This window comes from Xyrauchen texanus, chromosome 42 (genome assembly GCF_025860055.1).
Source record: "Xyrauchen texanus isolate HMW12.3.18 chromosome 42, RBS_HiC_50CHRs, whole genome shotgun sequence".
In the NCBI taxonomy this organism is placed as follows: domain Eukaryota; kingdom Metazoa; phylum Chordata; class Actinopteri; order Cypriniformes; family Catostomidae; genus Xyrauchen; species Xyrauchen texanus.
In genome coordinates, this window is record NC_068317.1 from 32213634 (window position 1) to 32234958 (window position 21325).

The 21325-nt window shown below is 37.8% G+C and overlaps 1 protein-coding gene across 1 annotated transcript; it reads left to right on the forward strand.

Annotated features, from left to right (window-relative positions):
• The first annotated feature begins 7234 nt into the window (after nucleotides 1–7234).
• LOC127634973 (myosin-7-like) lies at nucleotides 7235–18288 on the forward strand. Its single transcript, XM_052114755.1, has 38 exons — nucleotides 7235–7275; nucleotides 7526–7738; nucleotides 7868–8011; nucleotides 8087–8243; nucleotides 8338–8365; nucleotides 8476–8584; nucleotides 9253–9345; nucleotides 9435–9498; nucleotides 9595–9693; nucleotides 9779–9882; nucleotides 10266–10404; nucleotides 10485–10603; nucleotides 10699–10848; nucleotides 10978–11148; nucleotides 11247–11553; nucleotides 11634–11710; nucleotides 11797–12002; nucleotides 12091–12214; nucleotides 12326–12462; nucleotides 12551–12806; nucleotides 12910–13152; nucleotides 13233–13409; nucleotides 13498–13643; nucleotides 13727–13817; nucleotides 13898–14287; nucleotides 14386–14512; nucleotides 14592–14710; nucleotides 14793–14989; nucleotides 15188–15371; nucleotides 15538–15703; nucleotides 15784–15908; nucleotides 16182–16490; nucleotides 16581–16784; nucleotides 16884–17180; nucleotides 17285–17389; nucleotides 17548–17643; nucleotides 17742–17876; nucleotides 18170–18288. The coding sequence occupies exons 2-38, from the start codon at nucleotides 7538–7540 to the stop codon at nucleotides 18188–18190; spliced, it is 5817 nt and encodes a 1938-aa protein (XP_051970715.1). The 5' UTR covers nucleotides 7235–7275; nucleotides 7526–7537; the 3' UTR covers nucleotides 18191–18288.
• Nucleotides 18289–21325: the final 3037 nt, after the last annotated feature.

Here is a 21325-nt window from a genome sequence, read left to right on the forward strand (position 1 = left end):
TAATAGGTTATGAAACATAAGCAGTAAGAGTCCTTGCCAAGTAAATGACATCTACATCAAAACATGTCGTAAATAATAGATCACAATGTATGACAGCAGCTTAGCTGATCTTTTCCAGGTTATCTTTGTCCTCAAGGCTACAGTAAAGGAAACAATGCCATTTAAACAAGACAACTTGTCCTGTATGTCCACTTAGTTAGCTCCCTGAGGGACAGCAACAGACTTCAACATACACCATGTTATGTTACTTTGTGGTGTAATGGGGGCTATCGATCAAGTTTTAAGCATTGGCACATGATGCAGCAGATGCATAGGGCAACTAGAAAACGATATTTGCATTGAGAGAGAACAAAAATATAATGTCTTAAGGTATTTTCTGGGAAGAAAATGAAACTTTGACATTTTTAAACATTATAGTTAAAAAAAAGGTAAACAAAAATTACTGTAGAGAACTTACATCATGGAAATCATCTAAAAACACATCTCTGCCATGAGACCCTAACCAATGCACAAGCACAAAGGCCCGGACTAAAAATCTATTGCCATTGTATCTAAAAAAATAATAATAAACCTTACCTTGTCTGTCTCTTTTTCTGCGATAGCTTATGCATTACTCAAGCTACTCTTACAATTTGTCAGTGCAATACTGCAAGTATTGTTAACTTTTGTATGGCAAATTGTCAGTTATATTCCTCATTTGAAAGTTGCTTTACATTAAAGCATCTAAATCAAGGTTTTCAAACTTGGGTCCATGGACATCCAGGGGGCACAAAGGGGGTTCTAGGGTGTCCGCAGGAAAAAGAAAGTGTATAAAAATAATAATATTATTTTTAATTTGGACATTATTACTAGTTTACTATGCTTTCTATAAATGAGGTTTAAGTTTTCTAACAATATTCTAAAATTGAGTTAAATTTTGATGACTATAATGCAATATAAAATCGAATTATTTAATTTAGCACAAAACATAATATATGTTTATATAATATCACACAACCTTTTCTCACATACAGTAAATGAGTCTTAATACATGAAAAAAATGTATATTTTAGAAAGGGCATCCCTTGCAAGAGGATCATTATATTTGGGATCCTTGGGATCACTAAATGTAAATGTAAAAATATAGCTGCAAGCAGCAATTAACGGGGTTCTAGCCTTTTAATAACTCTCAAAGTATGCAAAAAAGATATGTATTTGTTGCTGAATTTGCAAACTGGTGTTAAATGTCTTTTAATCTTGTGTTCAATGGTCCTGAAATCGGATAATTGTTATGGTGGTCATTTTTTTTACTTTTAATTGTTATAAAGTCACAAAGCACCCGATCTCCAAAAAGGTTTTAGAAGTTCAAATATTTATTTTAGGAATTATAGGCTTTTAGATATTATAGGCTTTTACACTTTGTCAAACCCACATGATAAATGCAACAACTAAATAAATAACCCAAGTTCAACTTTTCTTTGATAATTATTGACCTAGGGAGTCCTAGATGTAATTCACAATAGCAGGTAACATTGAATAATATACAATAATTTACACACTATTTATATAGCCATTTTGCTGAAATATGATTGGGTGCTGGCAGCCATGTTTTTTATTTGTCTGAATCATATTGAAGAATATGTAAGCATTTTGCACCTACAAAAAGCAAACCAATTTTCAACTTCATTGATAATACAGTTGCAGAGTTATGAGCATTTATTTAGTTGAAGCATCGCCTATAAGCAAAATATTTCGAGACTTTGCGTGCCTCCTCAGAATATCCTGTTTTCTATGTTTATCAAGTTTCATAACATTTTGCCTTTTCGTTTCATAGATCCAATATCTACATACAATTTCTACATCTCAGTACATACAAAATAGACAATGCCTGACCAATTCTTTGGCTTATGTCTTTGCAACGCTAAGATAAATCAAAATTCCTTTGATATATTTTGTCAGGTTGTTTCATAATAGACACACACAACATTTCATGCGAATCGGACATACGGTGTATGATGAGTTTGAAAAAGTTAGTTTTTCAAATTATGCAAATTACCATTAACATTTTCATGACAGAATTAAAATCAGAGATATACATTTTTTTCATCTTAAGCCAACAAATCCATCGATGTAAGACACTTGAGTGTGCAACAAATGGTTTAGGATTTATGGGCAAAAACATAAACATGATCACTATAGCGCCACCTTGAGGCGGATCGGGCCGAAAATGTTATGCGATGTAGTACTCTAGGGGACTACATTCCTTGAAAGTTTCAGCTCTCTACGACTTATGGTTTGGTCTGAATGATCAAGGGCAGAATACAAATAATAATAAATATAGCTGCAAGCAGCAATTAACAGGGTTCAAGCCTTTTAAGTACTTTCAAAGTATGCAAAAATGAATGTATTTGTATATATAACTTTGTAAGTTGCTGAATTTGCAAACTGGTGTTAAATGTCTTCTATGTCTTGTGTTCAATGATCTTGAAACAGGATAATAGTTATGGTGGTCATTTTTCTTTTACTTTTTAATTGTTATAAAGTCTCAAAGCACCCAATCTCCAAAAATAATTTTGAAATTCTAATTTATACACACACCAAATTTCGTGTGAATCGGACATACGGTGTATGATGAGTTTGAAAAATGTAGTTTTTCATCCATCCATCTTCAACCGCTTATCCGAAGTCGGGTCGCGGGGACAGCTGCTCCAGCAGGGGGCCCCAAACTTCCCTATCCTGAGCCACATTAACCAGCTCTGACTGGGCGACCCCGAGGCATTCCCAGGCCAGTGTGGAGATGTAATCTCTCCACCTAGTCCTGGGTCTTCCCCGAGGCCTCCTCCCAGCTGGACGTGCCTGAAACACCTCCCTAGGGAGGCAGCCAGGGGGCATCCTTACCAGATGCCCAAACCACCTCAACTGACTCCTTTCAACGCAAAGGAGCAGCGGCTCTACTCCGAGCTCCTCACGGATGACTGAGCTCCTCACCCTATCTCTAAGGGAGAAGCCCACCACCCTTCTGAGGAAGCCCATTTCAGCCGCTTGTACTCGCGACCTAGTTCTTTCGGTCATGACCCAACCTTCATGACCATAGGTGAGGGTAGGAACAAAAATTGACCGGTAGATCGAGAGCTTTGCCTTTCGGCTCAGCTCTCTTTTCGTGACAGCGGTGCGATAGAGCGAGTGCAATACCGCCCCTGCTGCCCCGACTCTCCGGCCAACCTCCCGCTCCATTGTCCCCTCACTCGTGAACAAGACCCCGAGGTACTTGAACTCCTTCACTTGGGGCAAAACCTCATTCCCTACCTGGAGTACGCACTCCATTGGTTTCCTGCTGAGAACCATGGCCTCAGATTTAGAGGCCAAATGGTTTAGTTTTTCAAATTATGCAAATTATCGCAAACATTTTCATGACAACATGAAATCTGAGATATACGTTTTGTTCTTCTTAAGCCAACAAATCCAACGATGTAACACACTTGAGTAAGCGCCAAATGGTTTAGGATTTATGGGCCAAAATGTAAACATGATCACTATAGCGCAATCTTGAGGCCGATCGTGCCAAAAATTTGAAACAATGTAGTACTATCGGATACTACATTCCCTGAAAGTTTTAGCTCTCTAAGACTTACGGTTTGGGATGAACGATCTAGGCAGTATAAAAATAATAATAAATATAGCTGCAAGCAGCAATTAACAGGGTTCAAGCCTTTTAAGAACTTTCAAAATATGTTAAAAAGGAATGTATTTGTATATATACATTTTTAAGTTGCTGAATTTGCAAACTGGTGTAAAATGTCTTCTATGTCTTGTGGTTAATGATTCTGAAACAGGATAATAGTTATGGTGGTCATTTTTTAAACTTTTTAATTGTTATAAAGTCACAAAGCATCCAATCTCAAAAAAGGTTTTAGAAATTCAAATTTATACAGACACCAAATTTCGTGCGAATCGGACATACGGTGTAGGATGAGTTTGAAAAAGTTAGTTTTTCAAATTATACAAATAACTGCAAACATTTTCATGATAAAAATGAAATCAGAGATATATGTTCTGGTCATCTTAAGCCAACAAATCCAACGATATAAGACACTTGAGTGTGCGAAAAATGGTTTAGGATTTATGGGCCAAAATTTTATATGATTTAGTACTCTAGGGGACTACATTCCCTGAAAGTTTCAGCTCTCTATGACCTACGGTTTGGTCTGAACAATATAGGGCAGAATAATAATATAGCTGCAAGCAGCAATTAACAGGGTTCAAGCCTCACAAAGCATGCAATCTCCAAAAATAATTTTGAAATTCAAATTTATACACAAACCGAATTTCGTGCGAATCGGACATACGGTGTAGGGTGAGTTTGAAAAATGTAGTTTTTCAAATTATGCAAATTACCGCGAACATATTCATGACGAAAATGAAATCTGAGATATATGTTTTGTTCGTCTTAAGCCAACAAATCCAACGATGTAAGGCACTTGAGTGTGCGACAAATGGTTTAGGATTTATGGGCCAAAATGTAAACATGATCACTATAGCGCCATCTTGAGGCCGATTGGGCCAAAAAATGGATACGATGTAGTACTCTAGGGGACTACATTCCCTGAAAGTTTCAGCTCTCTACAACTTACGGTTTGGTCTGAATGATCAAGGGCAGTATAAAAATAATAATAAATATAGCTGCAAGCAGCAATTAACAGGGTTCAAGCCTTTTAAGAACATTCAAAGTATGCAAAAAAGGAATGTATTTGTATATATAACTTTGTAAGTTGCTGAATTTGCAAACTGGTGTTAAATGTCTTCTATATCTTGTGTTCAATGATCCTGAAACAGGATCATTTCCAAAATCTCCAAAAATAATTTTTGAAATTCAAATATTTATTTGAGGATTTATAGGCTTTTGGATACACTTGGTCAAACCCACATGGTAAATGCAACCCCTAAAAAACTAAATAAATATCTAAAGTTCAACTTTTCTTTGATAATTATTGACCTAGGGAGTCCTAGATGTAGTTCACAATAGCAGGTAACATTGAATAATATACAATAATTTACACACTATTTATATAGCCATTTTAATAGACATAGTCATGAAATATGATTGGCTTCTGGCGGCCATGTTTTTTTATTTGTCTGAATCATATTGCAGAATATGTAAGCATTTGGTCTGTGGTAACTGTGTGTAACTACTTTTAATGCTAGTGTAAAACCAATATCCAACTTAGAATCAATTTGAGGAAGATCCTGTATAAGGCGCAACAAGTAAAAGACAAATGTAGAAGCCACTGTCCACTTAAGAAATCTTTATTAAATGTCTTGGTTAAGAATAACTCCAAAATTGAATCGAATTTATGGTGGTAAAAATAGTGTTCCAAAGTGGCAAAAGACAAAGGATTTCTATTGAACCTTTTGGCGGCAACAGATCCAAGACCATCCTAGTCTCTTTAACAAAAGGAAGCTCACATTACGCATTTCATTAGCCATAAGGTCCCACTGTTTCTTCCATTGTTACTCAAGAGTGCTGATAAGCCAGTGCGAGTAGACAGCTGAGAATGAGGCTCTATAAAGGACGATGATGACTAGAATAGACTGCTCAAGTGTTAAGACTAAGTAAGGTGCTTGATGAAAGGGTTCAGAATAACTGAGGGAAAAGAGGTCAAGGTTGGCCTGATTACCAACTGAAGTTCTTGACTGATCACTCACAAATCAACGTTGTTGACCTGACAATAAGTTAACACTATATACAAGCAGATCTGGGGCTAAGATGGGTAGTTTGACCTTGTCAACATGTTCTTCGTGCTAAGACAAGTGCGATTCCAACTAGTAAGCCCATTCATGTTACCAGGAGCACAAAAAAGAGTGGTGGTGGCATAGTGGGCTAAAGCACATAACTGTTAATCAGAAGGTCGCTGGTTCGATGACCACAGCCACCACCATTGTGTCCTTGAGCAAGGCACTTCATTCCAGGTTGCTCCGGTAATAAATGCACCGTAAGTCACTTTGGATAAAAGCGTCTGCCAAATGCATAAATGTAAATGTAAATGAATGCAATGTCGTAAAAGTTGTTTTTGGTAGCATTGGATTTATGTATAGCTGGTGCAAAATCTTGTTTAAATTAGAATGGATAGTGCACATATAAAAGACCATGGAAGGAGTTGTTGTTTGTCCCATTTTCTATGAATACACATGAACTTGGTACAACCTACAAAACACAAGTGATGGACATGTCATTATATTGTCTAGAAAGGTCAAAGCTGAAAACATGAGCAAGCAAAAGAGAGATGCAGCTGTCTCTCCATAAGGCAAGAACAAAAGGTCACAAGATATCCATTGTTGCATTACAGCTGTCTATTTACAATTTGACTGTCACCCATTGTTAACTTGCCTTTATCCTTGAGCACAAAGATAAACCTGTGAAATTTCTAGTGCATGCATTTCTCTTTTTGAGGATATCTTAAAAATGACAGTTCTAGACAATCATCCTTCCACGAGCAATAACATCATGTTGAGTGCATGACAGGGGAACTTTTCACTTTCCGTTATCTGAGAAAAAAGATGACGCAGAGGTTTTTCCTTACAGGCAAAGTACACTTCAAGACTGAAAGCTAGCTATCAATTAAGCTTTGCATTATTATGATTTTATTTATTAAAGGATTATGCATTTGAACTATAATTAATATACTTAAAATGATACACAATGTCATCCACACCTACAAATTATTTACCTACATAAAGACATTATATATCATTAATAAACACTAAAAAACACATGGTGAAAACTGATGTGAAGAAATAGAGATACTTTAGTAAACTGTAGTAAAGTTGCTTTAATCTTAAAACAGTAAGATATACTTACATGAGACAAAAATAGCATCATTGTGATTTAGATCCTTTCTGATCCTTCACAATAGCATCGCTCAACACCTCAGCACATGCTAAACTAATGTGACTCAGACAAAGAATTTTTTTCTGGCACCCCAAAAAGAGCTACGCACACATCAACTGAGCCAAGCCAAATGAAGGGGGTCAGTGTCACAGTCATTGTGCCACTATATAAAGAGGTGCTTTACAGCACTTTGTTAGAGTCATCATACCACCTAAAGGTAAGATGTTTGTATTTGTAAATGTTTTACCGCTCTGTCTTGAACTAGCAAAGGATAAATAAGATTCAATATGGACATGTGTGTGTGTGTGTAAGTGGACTGATAAAAGCATAAGATCCAATAGCTGATTAAATTCATGTTTATTCCATTGCAAGGACCAGCACTTTCTTGAACTTCATCTGAGTACAACAAGGTAAGCGATGTCTATTAGTAAAAGTCAATTCGTTGAGTTGTTTTGTTGTTGTAATATTTATGCAATACTTTATATTGAAGTTTGTTTGTTGAAAGAGCAAGTAAAGGATTAGAAATACATGTATGGAAACCAAGAGTCATATTAAGTGTGAATCTTGTGGACATTACATCTTCATAAATGTTTAGATTATAGGGCTGAACTATTTTTTGGATTACAATTTATCTGAATCGATCTATCATCTTTGCTTTAGTTTGATTGAAAGATGGGAGATACTCTGATGGCGGAGTTTGGGCCAGCCGCTCCCTTCTTGCGGAAGTCGGATAAGGAGCGTCTGGAAGCCCAGACTCGCCCCTTCGACATGAAGAAAGAATGCTTTGTACCCGATCCTGAAGTTGAGTTCGTCAAAGCCTCCATCACCAGTAGAGACGGTGACAAAGTCACTGCTAACACGGAGTTCGGGAAGGTAAGTATCTCTTGGTTATCAGGATCTTATCTCTGGATTGTTTGATCAGTATTTGATGTGGATATAAATACAGAAGTATATTTAGTTTTGCAGTGTGATATGATGTGTGTTTTTGTGTGTTATCCACAGACAGTAACTGTGAAGGACGTTGATGTTCATCCTCAGAACCCACCAAAGTTCGATAAAATTGAGGACATGGCGATGTTCACCTTCCTCCACGAGCCCGCTGTGCTGTTTAACCTCAAAGAGCGTTACGCAGCCTGGATGATCTACGTGAGTCACAACTTACAGTTTGAGATCTTATTATTATTACCACAGCATCTTATTATCTCTTGTTCTCTCTTTTAGACCTACTCTGGGCTCTTCTGTGTCACTGTGAACCCCTACAAGTGGCTGCCAGTGTACAATCAGGAAGTTGTCGATGCTTACAGAGGAAAGAAGAGGAGTGAAGCTCCTCCTCACATCTTCTCCATCTCAGACAATGCCTACCAGTACATGCTGTCAGGTGATGATATATCTGGCTTGTAGAAATTATTACAGATTTAAAATGCATCTGTACATGTTTCAAATTATCCACACTTTGTCTTTTTATCCCACAGACAGGGAGAATCAGTCTGTCCTGATCACGTATGTAATACACATTATGATTCACTGTAGTCAGATATTCCTCCTTTCAACCACATATTGTTTCTTTGCTGCATTTCTTAAGTCTTCTAATGGTCTTTTTCTATTCCAAGTGGAGAATCCGGTGCTGGAAAGACTGTGAACACTAAAAGAGTGATCCAGTACTTTGCGAGCATTGCAGCAGTAACAACCGGCAAGAAGGATCCATCAGCGGAGAAAAAGGTGCGTAATTCCTAAAAAATGGCTTATATGGAAGAAGTATGTCTTCTACAGCATAACATAATAATCTCCCTCTAGTTCAAAACCAAAAATATGCAAATGAATAATAAGGATCTGTCAGCACTTACCTTTGTTTGAAATACTTATAAACATACTTCGTAATCAATTAATCTTATTCTGGTCTTTGGACATTAAAAGTAAGATTTTGATTTTCGTACAACAACAACAATAATAATAATTAAAATGAAAGCATCTTGCTGTCTCAAAAACTATTTGCATTAGTTGACACAATTTGCACTGTAAATATTGCCCCTATATACATACAATATCACTATAAACCCCCTGGGGGCATCGCCACCTTTTTTATATATATATAAAATCTTAATCAAAACAATCTTCTGTTATTAATTCTTTTCACATAAATTATTTTGCTCTATCAATTTTCAAAGAATATAAATATATTTTAACAATCTTGATGCACATTTTCCTTAAGGTGTGCCTTTAGCCCTGTATATACAATATAAAAATGATACAACATTAAAAAAAATGTCAGAAAACATTCATGTCTGTTAATGAATATAAATATATATATAATATTTTTACCAAACTGTTTACAGTGTTATTTAAAACAAATACAAAATAACAACAACTTCTATTGGGTTGATTCTCAGGGTACTCTGGAGGATCAAATCATTCAGTGTAACCCCGCTCTGGAAGCTTTTGGCAATGCCAAGACCATCAGGAATGATAACTCATCCAGATTTGTAAGTAGCTTTCCATTGGTGTATTTTGTATAGGCTTAATGTTAAGTTATATGATCATGTTATATATTGTAGTTCTACTGTATTTACAGGGTAAATTTATCCGTATCCATTTCGGAGTAAGTGGAAAGTTAGCTTCTGCTGATATTGAGACTTGTAAGTACTTTACTGCCCAACATTATTCCAACAATTACACATTAATAAAGAAATGTTTTGCTGTTAAGAAATTCATCTGTTCATTAATTCATTTAGATCTTCTGGAGAAGTCTCGTGTCACTTTCCAGCTCAAGGCTGAGAGAGATTACCACATTTTCTACCAGATCCTGTCTCAGAGAAAACCAGAACTTCTGGGTAAAATTACCCATAAAATGTTTCAACACATTGACTCTAAATGGAGGAGCCATTTCTGATCATCTGTTTTCTCCCTTTTCTTCAGAGATGCTGCTCATCACCAACAACCCTTATGACTACTCCTTCATATCCCAAGGAGAGATACAAGTGACCTCAATTTGTGATGGTGACGAGCTGGTGGCAACTGATGTGGGTGTAACATTATGTTAAAAATAGAGACACTTCACTATGATGAAAAAAACTTTCATATTATAAGGAATGGTTCATGCAGAAATGTTCTTCCAAACCTGAATAACAATATTTTGGAAAAATGTTTCAATATGAAACAATATAGGAACCATGGGCGGTCAAGCTCCAAAAAAGCACTGTTAAAGTAAAAAGTCAATATGACCTGCCCATGTGAAAACACTAAGACTTAATTTACTGAAACTCAGAAAGCTTTGTGAACACTCTTTTGTGTTCTATGGAATAAAGTCATGCAAGTTTGTATTTAATTAAAGAGTTTATATGAATGACTCAGATGTTCTGGACTTGAAGAATATTAATTTTAAAGGACTGCACATTTTCTCTAGGATGCCTTTGATGTGTTGGGCTTTACCCAAGAGGAGAAGAACAGCATCTACAAGCTGACTGGTGCCATCATGCACTACGGCAACATGAGGTTTAAGCAGAAGCAAAGAGAGGAACAGGCAGAGTCTGATGGGACTGAGGGTAAGGAGAATCTTTATATTCAGCATATTATAGACTTTTTGCCTTTATTGAGTAATAACTCTCTTCTTTTTAACACGTAGATGCTGACAAAATTTCATATCTGATGGGCCTGAACTCTGCTGATCTCATCAAGGGTTTGTGCCACCCTAGAGTCAAAGTTGGAAATGAGTGGGTCACCAAGGGACAAAGTGTCCAGCAGGTAGAAATAAAATTAAAAAGGACACTAATGAGTATTACATACTTATAATATCATGGGTGGGTTCCCAAGACAAATCATGCTTTATTCCTCGTCAGGTGTACTACTCTATTGGTGCTCTGGCAAAGTCAGTGTACGAGAAGATGTTCCTCTGGATGGTTATAAGAATCAACCAATCCCTGGAAACCAAGCAGCCTCGCCAGTACTTCATTGGCGTACTGGACATTGCTGGATTTGAGATCTTTGAAGTGAGTTTATCTTTCCAGATTAATATTTTGATTTGATTCAAAGAAACTTTTTTCACACACTCTACTTTTATTAAAATGTGCAATGTTACATTGTTTGCACCATTGTGATTGCACACTGTCCACTTGCAGTTCAACACTTTTGAGCAACTGTGCATCAACTTCACTAATGAGAAGTTGCAGCAGTTCTTCAATCACCACATGTTTGTGCTGGAACAAGAGGAATACAAGAAGGAGGGTATTGAGTGGGTCTTCATCGACTTTGGCATGGACTTGGCAGCATGCATTGAGCTTATTGAGAAGGTGGGTGAATATTATGATGACAAATTACTGTAGGGGTGGGAAATTCCACAGCAAAATTTACATATTGCCATATTGTCATATTCTGCTCTTTGATGTAGCCCATGGGTATCATGTCCATCCTTGAAGAGGAGTGCATGTTCCCTAAAGCCAGTGATGCCACATTTAAAGCTAAGCTTTATGACAACCACTTGGGGAAATCAAACAACTTCCAGAAACCCAGGATTGTCAAGGGTAAACCAGAGGCTCATTTCTCCCTTGTTCACTACGCTGGCATAGTTGACTACAACATTTCAAACTGGCTGGTGAAGAACAAGGATCCTCTTAATGAGACTGTTGTGGGATTGTTTCAGAAGTCCACCATGAAACTGTTGTCTATACTGTTTGCGAATTACGCTAGTGCTGACTGTGAGTACACATTGAAGTGCGACATGAAAATATAATCAACCCAAATTTTACAGTGGTAACAATATGAATGTATTTCACAGCGGATTCTGGTAAGGGTGGCAAAGGAGGTAGCAAAAAGAAGGGTTCTTCTTTCCAAACAGTGTCAGCCCTCCATAGGGTATGTGAGATTTTAATAATATAAGTATGCTTTGTCTTATAAGACTTAATTACACATGAATAAAAGTCCACTAATTCAACTAACAGGAGAATCTGAACAAGCTGATGACCAATTTGAAGTCAACTCACCCTCACTTTGTGCGCTGCCTGATCCCCAATGAGACAAAGACTCCTGGGGCGATGGAAAATCCTCTGGTCATGCACCAGCTGCGCTGTAACGGTGTGCTGGAGGGCATCAGAATCTGCAGAAAGGGATTCCCCAACAGGATCCTGTATGGAGATTTCAAGCAACGGTTAGTATGAGCTTCAATAGCTTTCACTACACATTTTATTTCCTCAAAGACTCAAGTTGTTGTAACACGCTACATTCCCTTTTTGTAGTTACCGCATCCTAAATCCTGCTGCTATTCCTGAGGGACAGTTCATTGACAACAAGAAGGGTGCAGAAAAACTTCTTGGCTCTCTGGACATTGATCACACCCAGTACAAGTTAGGACATACTAAGGTAACGTATAATATTGGCAAACTTTCATATCAACAACCTCTTCTACTGGTACTCCTCTGTGGTCATCTTTCCTGATGTAAGATCCTTCAAAATACTTCTATTCTTGCTCAGGTGTTTTTCAAGGCTGGTCTTCTGGGTACACTTGAGGAGATGAGAGACGACCGTCTTGCACTTATTATAACTGGAATTCAGTCAGTGTCTCGTGGTTTTCTATCAAGACTTGAGTTCCAAAAGATTGTTGAACGCAGGTAAGAATTCAGATTGCTTTAATATATTAAAACACCCATCAAAATTGTATCCATTAGTGTAATTAACAATTGCCATTTTACATTGCAGAGATGCATTGCTGGTGATCCAGTGGAATATACGTGCTTTCATGGGTGTCAAGAATTGGCCCTGGATGAAGCTGTACTTCAAGATCAAACCATTGCTGAAAAGTGCTGAGAATGAGAAAGAGATGGCCAACATGAAGGAGGAATTTATCAAGCTGAAGGAGGCTTTTGCTAAATCTGAGGCACGCAGAAAAGAGCTTGAAGAGAAGATGGTTTCTATGCTCCAAGAGAAGAATGACCTGCAGCTTGCTATGCAGTCTGTACGTCGATAAACTAAACTCTGCTAGTCACATTTAATAATCAAACGTAAATACAAAGTAATGAAACACATTACCATTCATACAACTTTTTTCACTCTAATAGGAACAAGATAATCTTGCAGATGCTGAGGAGAGATGTGAGGGTCTGATCAAGAACAAGATCCAGGGTGAGGCCAAAATCAAAGAGCTGACTGAGAGACTGGAGGATGAAGAGGAAATGAATTCTGAGCTGACAGCAAAGAAGAGAAAGCTGGAGGATGAATGTTCTGAGCTCAAGAAGGACATTGATGATCTGGAGCTCACTCTGGCCAAAGTGGAGAAAGAAAAACATGCCACTGAGAACAAGGTCAGTTTTCAACAGTGAAGATGCTAGAGACTTAAGAACAATGTGTTGAGAGTTCCTGACACAATGACCCAATTCTACAGGTTAAGAACCTGACAGAGGAGATGGCAGCTTTGGATGAAATCATTGCTAAGCTTACCAAGGAGAAGAAAGCTCTGCAAGAGGCCCATCAGCAAACGCTGGATGATCTCCAGAGTGAGGAAGACAAAGTCAACACACTCACCAAAGCCAAAGCCAAGCTGGAGCAACAAGTTGATGATGTGAGTGCCAGAAATCGTAATAAATTTAAAATAAAAAAGCTTTTAGAAATAATTGCATGATTTGTTAAATTTGATGGATACAATCTAGCTTGAAGGTTCTCTGGAACAAGAAAAGAAAATACGAATGGATCTTGAGAGAGCCAAAAGGAAGCTTGAGGGTGACTTGAAGTTGACACAAGAGAGTGTGATGGATCTGGAAAATGATAAGCAGCAGATGGATGAGAGGCTAAAGAAGTACGATTTTTCTTTTTTAAATCTGAACATGTCATTCATATTTCATGTACTTACATGTAAAACAAATCATGTTAACTTGGCAGAAAAGACTTTGAAATAAGCCAGCTCAACAGCAAGATTGAAGATGGGCAAGTTCTGGAGGGTCAACTCCAGAAAAAACTGAAAGAGTTGCAGGTAAATATAAAACGATCAGATGATTTTGTTTGAATATCTGAGCACACTGAAATTTAATTTGGTATTTCTGATAAATCTAGGCCCGTATTGAAGAGCTTGAAGAAGAGCTGGAGGCTGAGAGAGCTGCTCGTGCCAAAGTTGAAAAGCAGAGGGCAGATCTGTCCAGAGAACTGGAGGAGATCAGTGAGAGGTTGGAGGAGGCTGGTGGTGCCACGTCTGCCCAGATAGAGATGAACAAGAAACGTGAAGCTGAGTTCCAGAAACTGCGTAGAGACCTTGAAGAGGCTACTCTGCAACATGAGGCCACTGCTGCTACACTGAGGAAGAAACATGCAGACAGTGTGGCTGATCTGGGAGAGCAGATTGACAACCTTCAGAGAGTGAAGCAGAAGCTTGAGAAAGAAAAGTGTGAACTCAGACTGGAACTGGATGATGTAGTCTCAAACATGGAGCAGCTTGTCAAGGCAAAGGTGAGAAATCCAAATCATGTTGAATGTCTTAATGATGTGTATGGTATTTGCTGTCAGTCTAGAAAACCAATCAACTATCAATATAATTCATCCTAAAGACAAACCTAGAGAAAATGTGCAGAACTCTGGAAGACCAGATGAGTGAGTACAGAACCAAAGCCGAGGAAGGCCAGCGCAAAATTAATGACTTCACCATGCAAAAAGCCAAGCTGCAAACAGAGAATGGTAAAAACACAAGACATATCTATTATATTACTTAACTCAATTCCTTTACAAAACAAATAATTTTGATATTGCATTTTAGGTGAACTTTCCAGACAGCTAGAAGAGAAAGATTCTTTGGTGTCTCAGCTGACCAGAGGAAAGCAGTCCTACACTCAACAGGTTGAAGACCTCAAGAGACAACTGGAGGAGGAAGTGAAGGTATTTATTTTGGTATCTATTTGTTACCTATAGTCCATTGCATTTATATGTACAGTACAGAGGATAATTCCAATCTTTATAGGCTAAGAATGCCCTGGCCCATGCAGTGCAGTCTTCTCGCCATGATGCTGATCTGCTTAGAGAGCAGTATGAGGAGGAACAGGAAGCCAAAGCTGAGCTGCAGCGTAGTCTCTCCAAAGCAAACTCTGAGGTGGCTCAGTGGAGAACCAAGTATGAAACTGATGCCATCCAGAGGACTGAAGAGCTGGAGGAAGCAAAGTAAGTAAAACAAACAAAATGCCTCTGTGAAGATAGTTTTGGTTTTTAAATAACACTGAGAAAAAATACCTTGTGACCAAATGCATGAACTAAAACAGGGATTGCAATCTCAAGAGCACTTTTCAAATATAGTTCACAATAACAATAAACAATGCTTCAGATTTTCTTTTGATATATATATATTTTTAAATATTATAGGAAGAAGCTGGCTCAGCGTCTTCAAGATGCTGAAGAAGCTGTGGAAGCAGTCAATGCTAAATGCTCCTCTCTGGAGAAGACCAAGCACAGGCTCCAAAATGAGATTGAAGATCTTATGGTTGATGTGGAGAGATCCAATGCTGCTGCTGCTGCTCTGGACAAGAAGCAAAGAAACTTTGATAAAGTAAGGAGACAAAGTAAAATGAAAAAGTTTTCAAACAATTAATTCATAACCAACATTTACTTATTAACCAAGAATCCAAGGTCTAATACTATATCTTACTAAACCATTTTATCTAAACTACACTGTTCTCTCTGGCTGTATGGTTTACCTTGTTAAATTTAACCAGGTATTGGCTGAGTGGAAACAGAAGTATGAGGAGTCCCAAACTGAACTAGAAAGTGCCCAAAAAGAAGCCAGATCTCTCAGCACTGAACTCTTCAAATTGAAGAACTCTTATGAGGAGTCACTGGACCACCTTGAGAGCATGAAGAGGGAGAACAAGAATCTCCAAGGTAAGCTTGATTGTATGACTGTGCACAACAATTTTTTGTTTCCATGTAGTTTCCTTGACTTACTATTTTTTATTAAACAGAAGAAATCTCTGACCTCACTGAGCAACTTGGTGAGAGTGGGAAGATTATTCATGAGCTGGAGAAAGTTAGGAAACAGCTGGAGCAGGAGAAACAAGAGATACAAGCTGCCCTGGAGGAGGCAGAGGTAACACCAAACATCTTGCTGTTCAGATTGATGAACCATTTGGATATCAAATCTCATACTTCACAACTTTAAAGATGCCATCAGTGCTTTGCCAAAATTCCTTTAAGAGATCTGATGAATGTCTAATCCAAACCAAGCAATTATTTAAAACGATTAGTTATTTTAAATTTAATACTAGGACATCTTGTGGGAGATGACCCCACACCCCAAAACACTGTTCCCTACAAAAGGTTGATGCTGACAACTAACAAACATCACTTTTACTCTTCATAGGGTTCCCTTGAACACGAGGAAGGCAAGATCCTTAGAGCTCAGTTGGAATTCAATCAGATTAAAGCTGACATTGAACGCAAACTGACTGAGAAAGATGAGGAGATGGAGCAGGCCAAGAGGAACCAGCAGAGAATGATTGATACCCTTCAGAGCTCACTTGAGTCAGAGACTCGCAGCAGGATTGAAGCCCTCAGAATTAAGAAGAAGATGGAGGGAGACCTCAATGAGATGGAGATTCAGCTCAGCCAAGCAAACAGGCAGGCAGCAGAAGCCCAGAAACAACTCAAGGGTCTACATGGACATCTCAAAGTATGATAACTTTAAATCAAAATGTATGATGCCAAAGTTAAATCTCACAAAATTATACAGTGTTTTTAATTGTCAAATTGTGCTTCATAGGATGCCCAGCTGCAGTTGGACGATGCTCTTCGGGGTAATGATGATCTCAAAGAGAACATCGCCATTGTGGAGAGACGCAACAATCTACTGCAGGCTGAACTGGATGAGTTGAGATCCCTGGTGGAACAGACTGAGAGAGGAAGGAAACTGGCTGAGCAGGAACTGCTGGACGTCAGTGAAAGGGTTCAGCTGCTTCATTCTCAGGTATGGCACATCTGTTCGAGTTCACTGTAAAGAAAGCCTTTCTCTTAGTTTTTTATATCATCTAAAGACTAAATAAATGTGATTGTTCTCAATGTTCAGAACACCAGCCTGCTGAATCAGAAGAAGAAGCTGGAGGGAGACAATTCCCAGTTCCAGACTGAGGTTGAGGAGGCTGTGCAGGAGTGCAGGAATGCTGAGGAAAAAGCCAAGAAAGCCATCACTGATGCTGCCATGATGGCAGAAGAGCTGAAGAAGGAGCAGGACACCAGTGCTCATCTGGAGCGCATGAAGAAGAACATGGAGCAGACCATCAAGGACCTGCAGCACCGTCTGGATGAAGCTGAGCAGATCGCCATGAAGGGAGGCAAGAAGCAGGTCCAGAAACTGGAAGCCAGGGTAAGTGGCTGACATTTGTTTTTAAACATTTGTAATGTGATTTCAGTATAATACTTTAATAACTTATTATATGCAGTAAGATAACCTTCTCCCCCATCTGTTAGGTGAGAGAGCTAGAAACTGAGGTGGAGATAGAGCAGAGAAAAGCAAGCGATTCTGTCAAGGGGATTCGTAAATATGAGAGACGCATCAAAGAACTCACCTACCAGGTAGGAGAAATTTGGCCTGCTTGATCAAATGGATCTATGATGCTTTTGTTGATATGCTTATGTCATTTCTTCAATATACATAAAACACAATCTTGTCTTGCATATACTCCTGAACTTCATTAAAATTATTGTTTATTTATTGTTATTTTTTTGCATAGACTGAGGAAGACAGAAAGAATCTGTCTCGTCTGCAGGATCTGGTGGACAAGCTTCAGCTGAAGGTCAAGTCCTACAAGAGAACTGCTGAGGTGGCTGTAAGTATCTTCACAGTTGACATTGTATGCAAAGACTTCTGTAATTATTTTATAAGGTAAATCTTGAATTTCACAAATATACTCTACATATTATATAGGAGGAACAGGCCAATTCTAACCTGGGCAAGTTCCGTAAGATACAGCATGAGCTGGATGAAGCAGAGGAGAGAGCTGACATTGCTGAATCTCAGGTCAACAAGATGAGAGCCAAGAGTCATGATACTGGACCCAAGGTAAGATTTTAACATTCAGTACAAGTGATTTTGTACCCAAAAATAAAAACTTGAACAACCATGAACAGACACAGTTTAAGTCAGTGTGACAGTGCAATGTTAAAATATTAAAATAAATAATATAAATAGAAAGACATTAATAAATGGTTGTAACCACTACTACTATAACTGATGAAGCAAATTTGGTTGTGTACCTGATATGACTATCATTCAAAATATAAAAATAGATTAAAACCATTGTCCACGTATCCATCTTAACATACTGCCTTTCTTCTTTATGTTCTTCCTCACAGAGGGGTGCTGATGAGGAGTAAAAATATCACCTGGAGCTCTCCAAACACTGATTGCAATGACAATCTCTTCTGTAGTTGAGTAGAATAAACAAGATATGCAAATATCTTTAAAACATCAACCTTGTTTTTATTTTTACAATATAAAGGCATTACAGTACTCCATCATGATCCAGTACACAGCAGTAATTATGTTGCCTAGAATGTGTGTCACATACAGTAGTATCCTACAAATGATCAGCACAAAAATGTCCACTTACCTTTAATTCTAGTAAATAATACAGCTATCCTTTCTAAGATTGAATACATTTCACAACATAAACTCTGAATGCATTCTATCTACTGTAACAGAGGTGGGCACAAGTCATACATGTGCAAGTCTCAAGCAAGTTCTTACCTTCAAGGACTGATATATTGATATATTTATTTAATTTACCACATATTAATTGGGAATTTAGTTATACATTATACCTGGGGTTGATGAATAGTACACATTGCTTTTTATCAAGGACCAGGCAAACAAAGTCAGGTTTACTGTCATTTATATACAATGCAGAGGAATGAACAAAACAAAATGAGGTTCCCTCAGTAAACTAAAATACAACATTTAAAGTGCAACATTTAACTAAAAGGATATTTGACACAAACTGATCTGCATGACAGGAGACCACAAAATCAGTAGATAGCTGTAGTCTAATGCTTAGTAATACAGCATTTGCTTGCATGATAGTGTCACCCCATTTCAATTAAAGAAAAAATCCCTGCACCATGGTACAATGATCAAACTCATACTTCAGAGTTCACCTTTGAAAATGGAGTGCAAGTGGAATAATACAAAATTAGAGGTATTTCGTGGTGTCATCGAGGTACTGCAATCATCTGTTGCAGTACCTCAGAAACAGTGTCTTATAATGTTCCCCATGTCCAAGTTCAATCCTTCGCTGTTATAGGTCATAAAAAGCTAACAAAACTTACAGAAACATCAAAAGCCACAACATGTATGTTAGATCCAATACCAACTAAGCTCTTAAAAGAGGTATTCCCTGTAATCTCAGAAACTGTTCTTAATTTTATTAACTCCTCTCTATCCTTAGGACATGTCTCAAGAAACTTTAAAATGGCAGTTATTTAACTGCTTATTAAGAAGCCACAACTCGATCCTGGAGAACTGGCTAATTATAGACCGATTTAAAATCTCCCATTTATGTCAAAAATACAAGAAAAGGTACTGTCCTCTCAACTATGTTAATTTCTACAGAGAAAGAGTTATGAACAATTTCAGTCAGGATTTAGGCCCCATCAGAGTACACAGGCTGCACTTATCAAAGTTGCAAATGACTTGCTCTTATCATCTGATCGTGGCTGCATTTCACTTCTAGTGCTTTTAGATCTTAGTGCTGCCTTCGACACGATAGATCACGACATTCTCTTGAATAAGTTAGAGAATTATGTTGCCATTTGTGGACTTGCATTAACATGGTTTAGGTCCTATTTAGCAGACCGCTACCACTTTGTTTATGTAAATGAGGAATTGTCAAACAAACAAAAGTTAAGTATGGAGTGCCACAGGGATCAGATTTAGGACCTCTTCTTTTCTCCTTGTATATGCTTCCCCTGGGAGATATTATCAAGAATCAAGGAATTTTTATTACCGGCGATACCCAACTTTATTTTTCCTCAAAACCTGATGAAATTTCACAATTCTCCAAATTAGCAGAGTGTATCAATGAAATCAAAGATTGGATGGCCAGACATTTCCTTCTACTCAATTCTGACAAAAAAGAGCTACTAATTATTGGACTCCCGATGGATGTACTTTTTCATCGTCTTCAACAGCGAAGAATTTAGGTGTTATATTTGATACCAATCTGTCCTTTTAAAATCAAATTACCAATATTTGTAGAACAGCATTCTTGCACCTAAGAAATATTGCTAAATTGCTGATGCCGAAAAAATTATTATTGCATTCAAAACCTCAAGACTAGATTATTGTAATGCATTACTAGGAGGATGTCCAGCAAGATCAATAAATAAACTTCAATTGGTTCAAAATGCAGCAGAGTGCTGACTAGAACCAATACAAATTTTCATATTAGCCCCATTTTATTGTCATTGCATTGGCTACCTGTTAAATTTCGTATTCATTTTTAAATTCTGTTAACTACGTACATAGCTTTGAATGGTCTAACTGCTCAGTACTTAAGTGATCTTAATTGAGAATTCACCTATGCTAGAAACGGTCCTGCCTGCAGCCACTGGGGCAGCAATAGTGATCTCGCCATGGGCGCAAGAATGGTCAGAAATGGCCCTGTCTGCAGGTTATATAAAAATAACCTATTTCACTCTCTCCTGCAGAATATGCATTTTTAAAAACAAGTAAACCGAATCCTTGTCAATGTAAAGTGATATCTTAGTTTTACTGGCAAAATGCCTCATCTGTGATAGTGTTTTCAAAAGACATGGCCAGACATGCAGTCCACCAATAACGTTCGAGCCAAAGCAGTGACTTAGTCACTGCAAGTGTGTATGGGGCTTAATTATATCTCCCTGCATGGAGCACAAAACTACACAGAGACAGACTAACAGCACAACTGTTATTAACCGTTATAAACCTTAAAACTATACATGTCTAAAACCTAACATATTTATTTCTAATATATGCTGTAATGTATCTTAGTGTGTTTTTCTTGTGTTCTCATGTTAACCTAGCAGCTATAACAAATACAAGTTTCCAAATATGATAAAAAAGTCCAATGTTTTTGTTCTTGTTTCGTTTTAAACTAGGTATTTGCAACCAATGTAGAAAGCACTGCTAGAGAAAAAAGAATTTACTGTAAGCAGATGGGCATTTGACTCAAAACCTTGTACTCATTAAGCTATAGCACCTGTGACAATTTGCCCCAATCTTCCCTACTTGCAGAATCATAAGCACAGCCACATGAGGGCATCTCAGAGCCATACACACAAAGCAGCATTGCCCTAATGTAATTGCATCCTGATCAGAACAAAGAGATAAACTACAAAATGTTTGAATACTTGTACAGAATTACACATATTATCAAAACTTATAAAATTGCCAGCTATTATGATATCAATCCATCCATCCTTCCTTCTTCAACCGCTTATCCGAAGTCGGGTCGCGGGGGCAGCTGCTCCAGC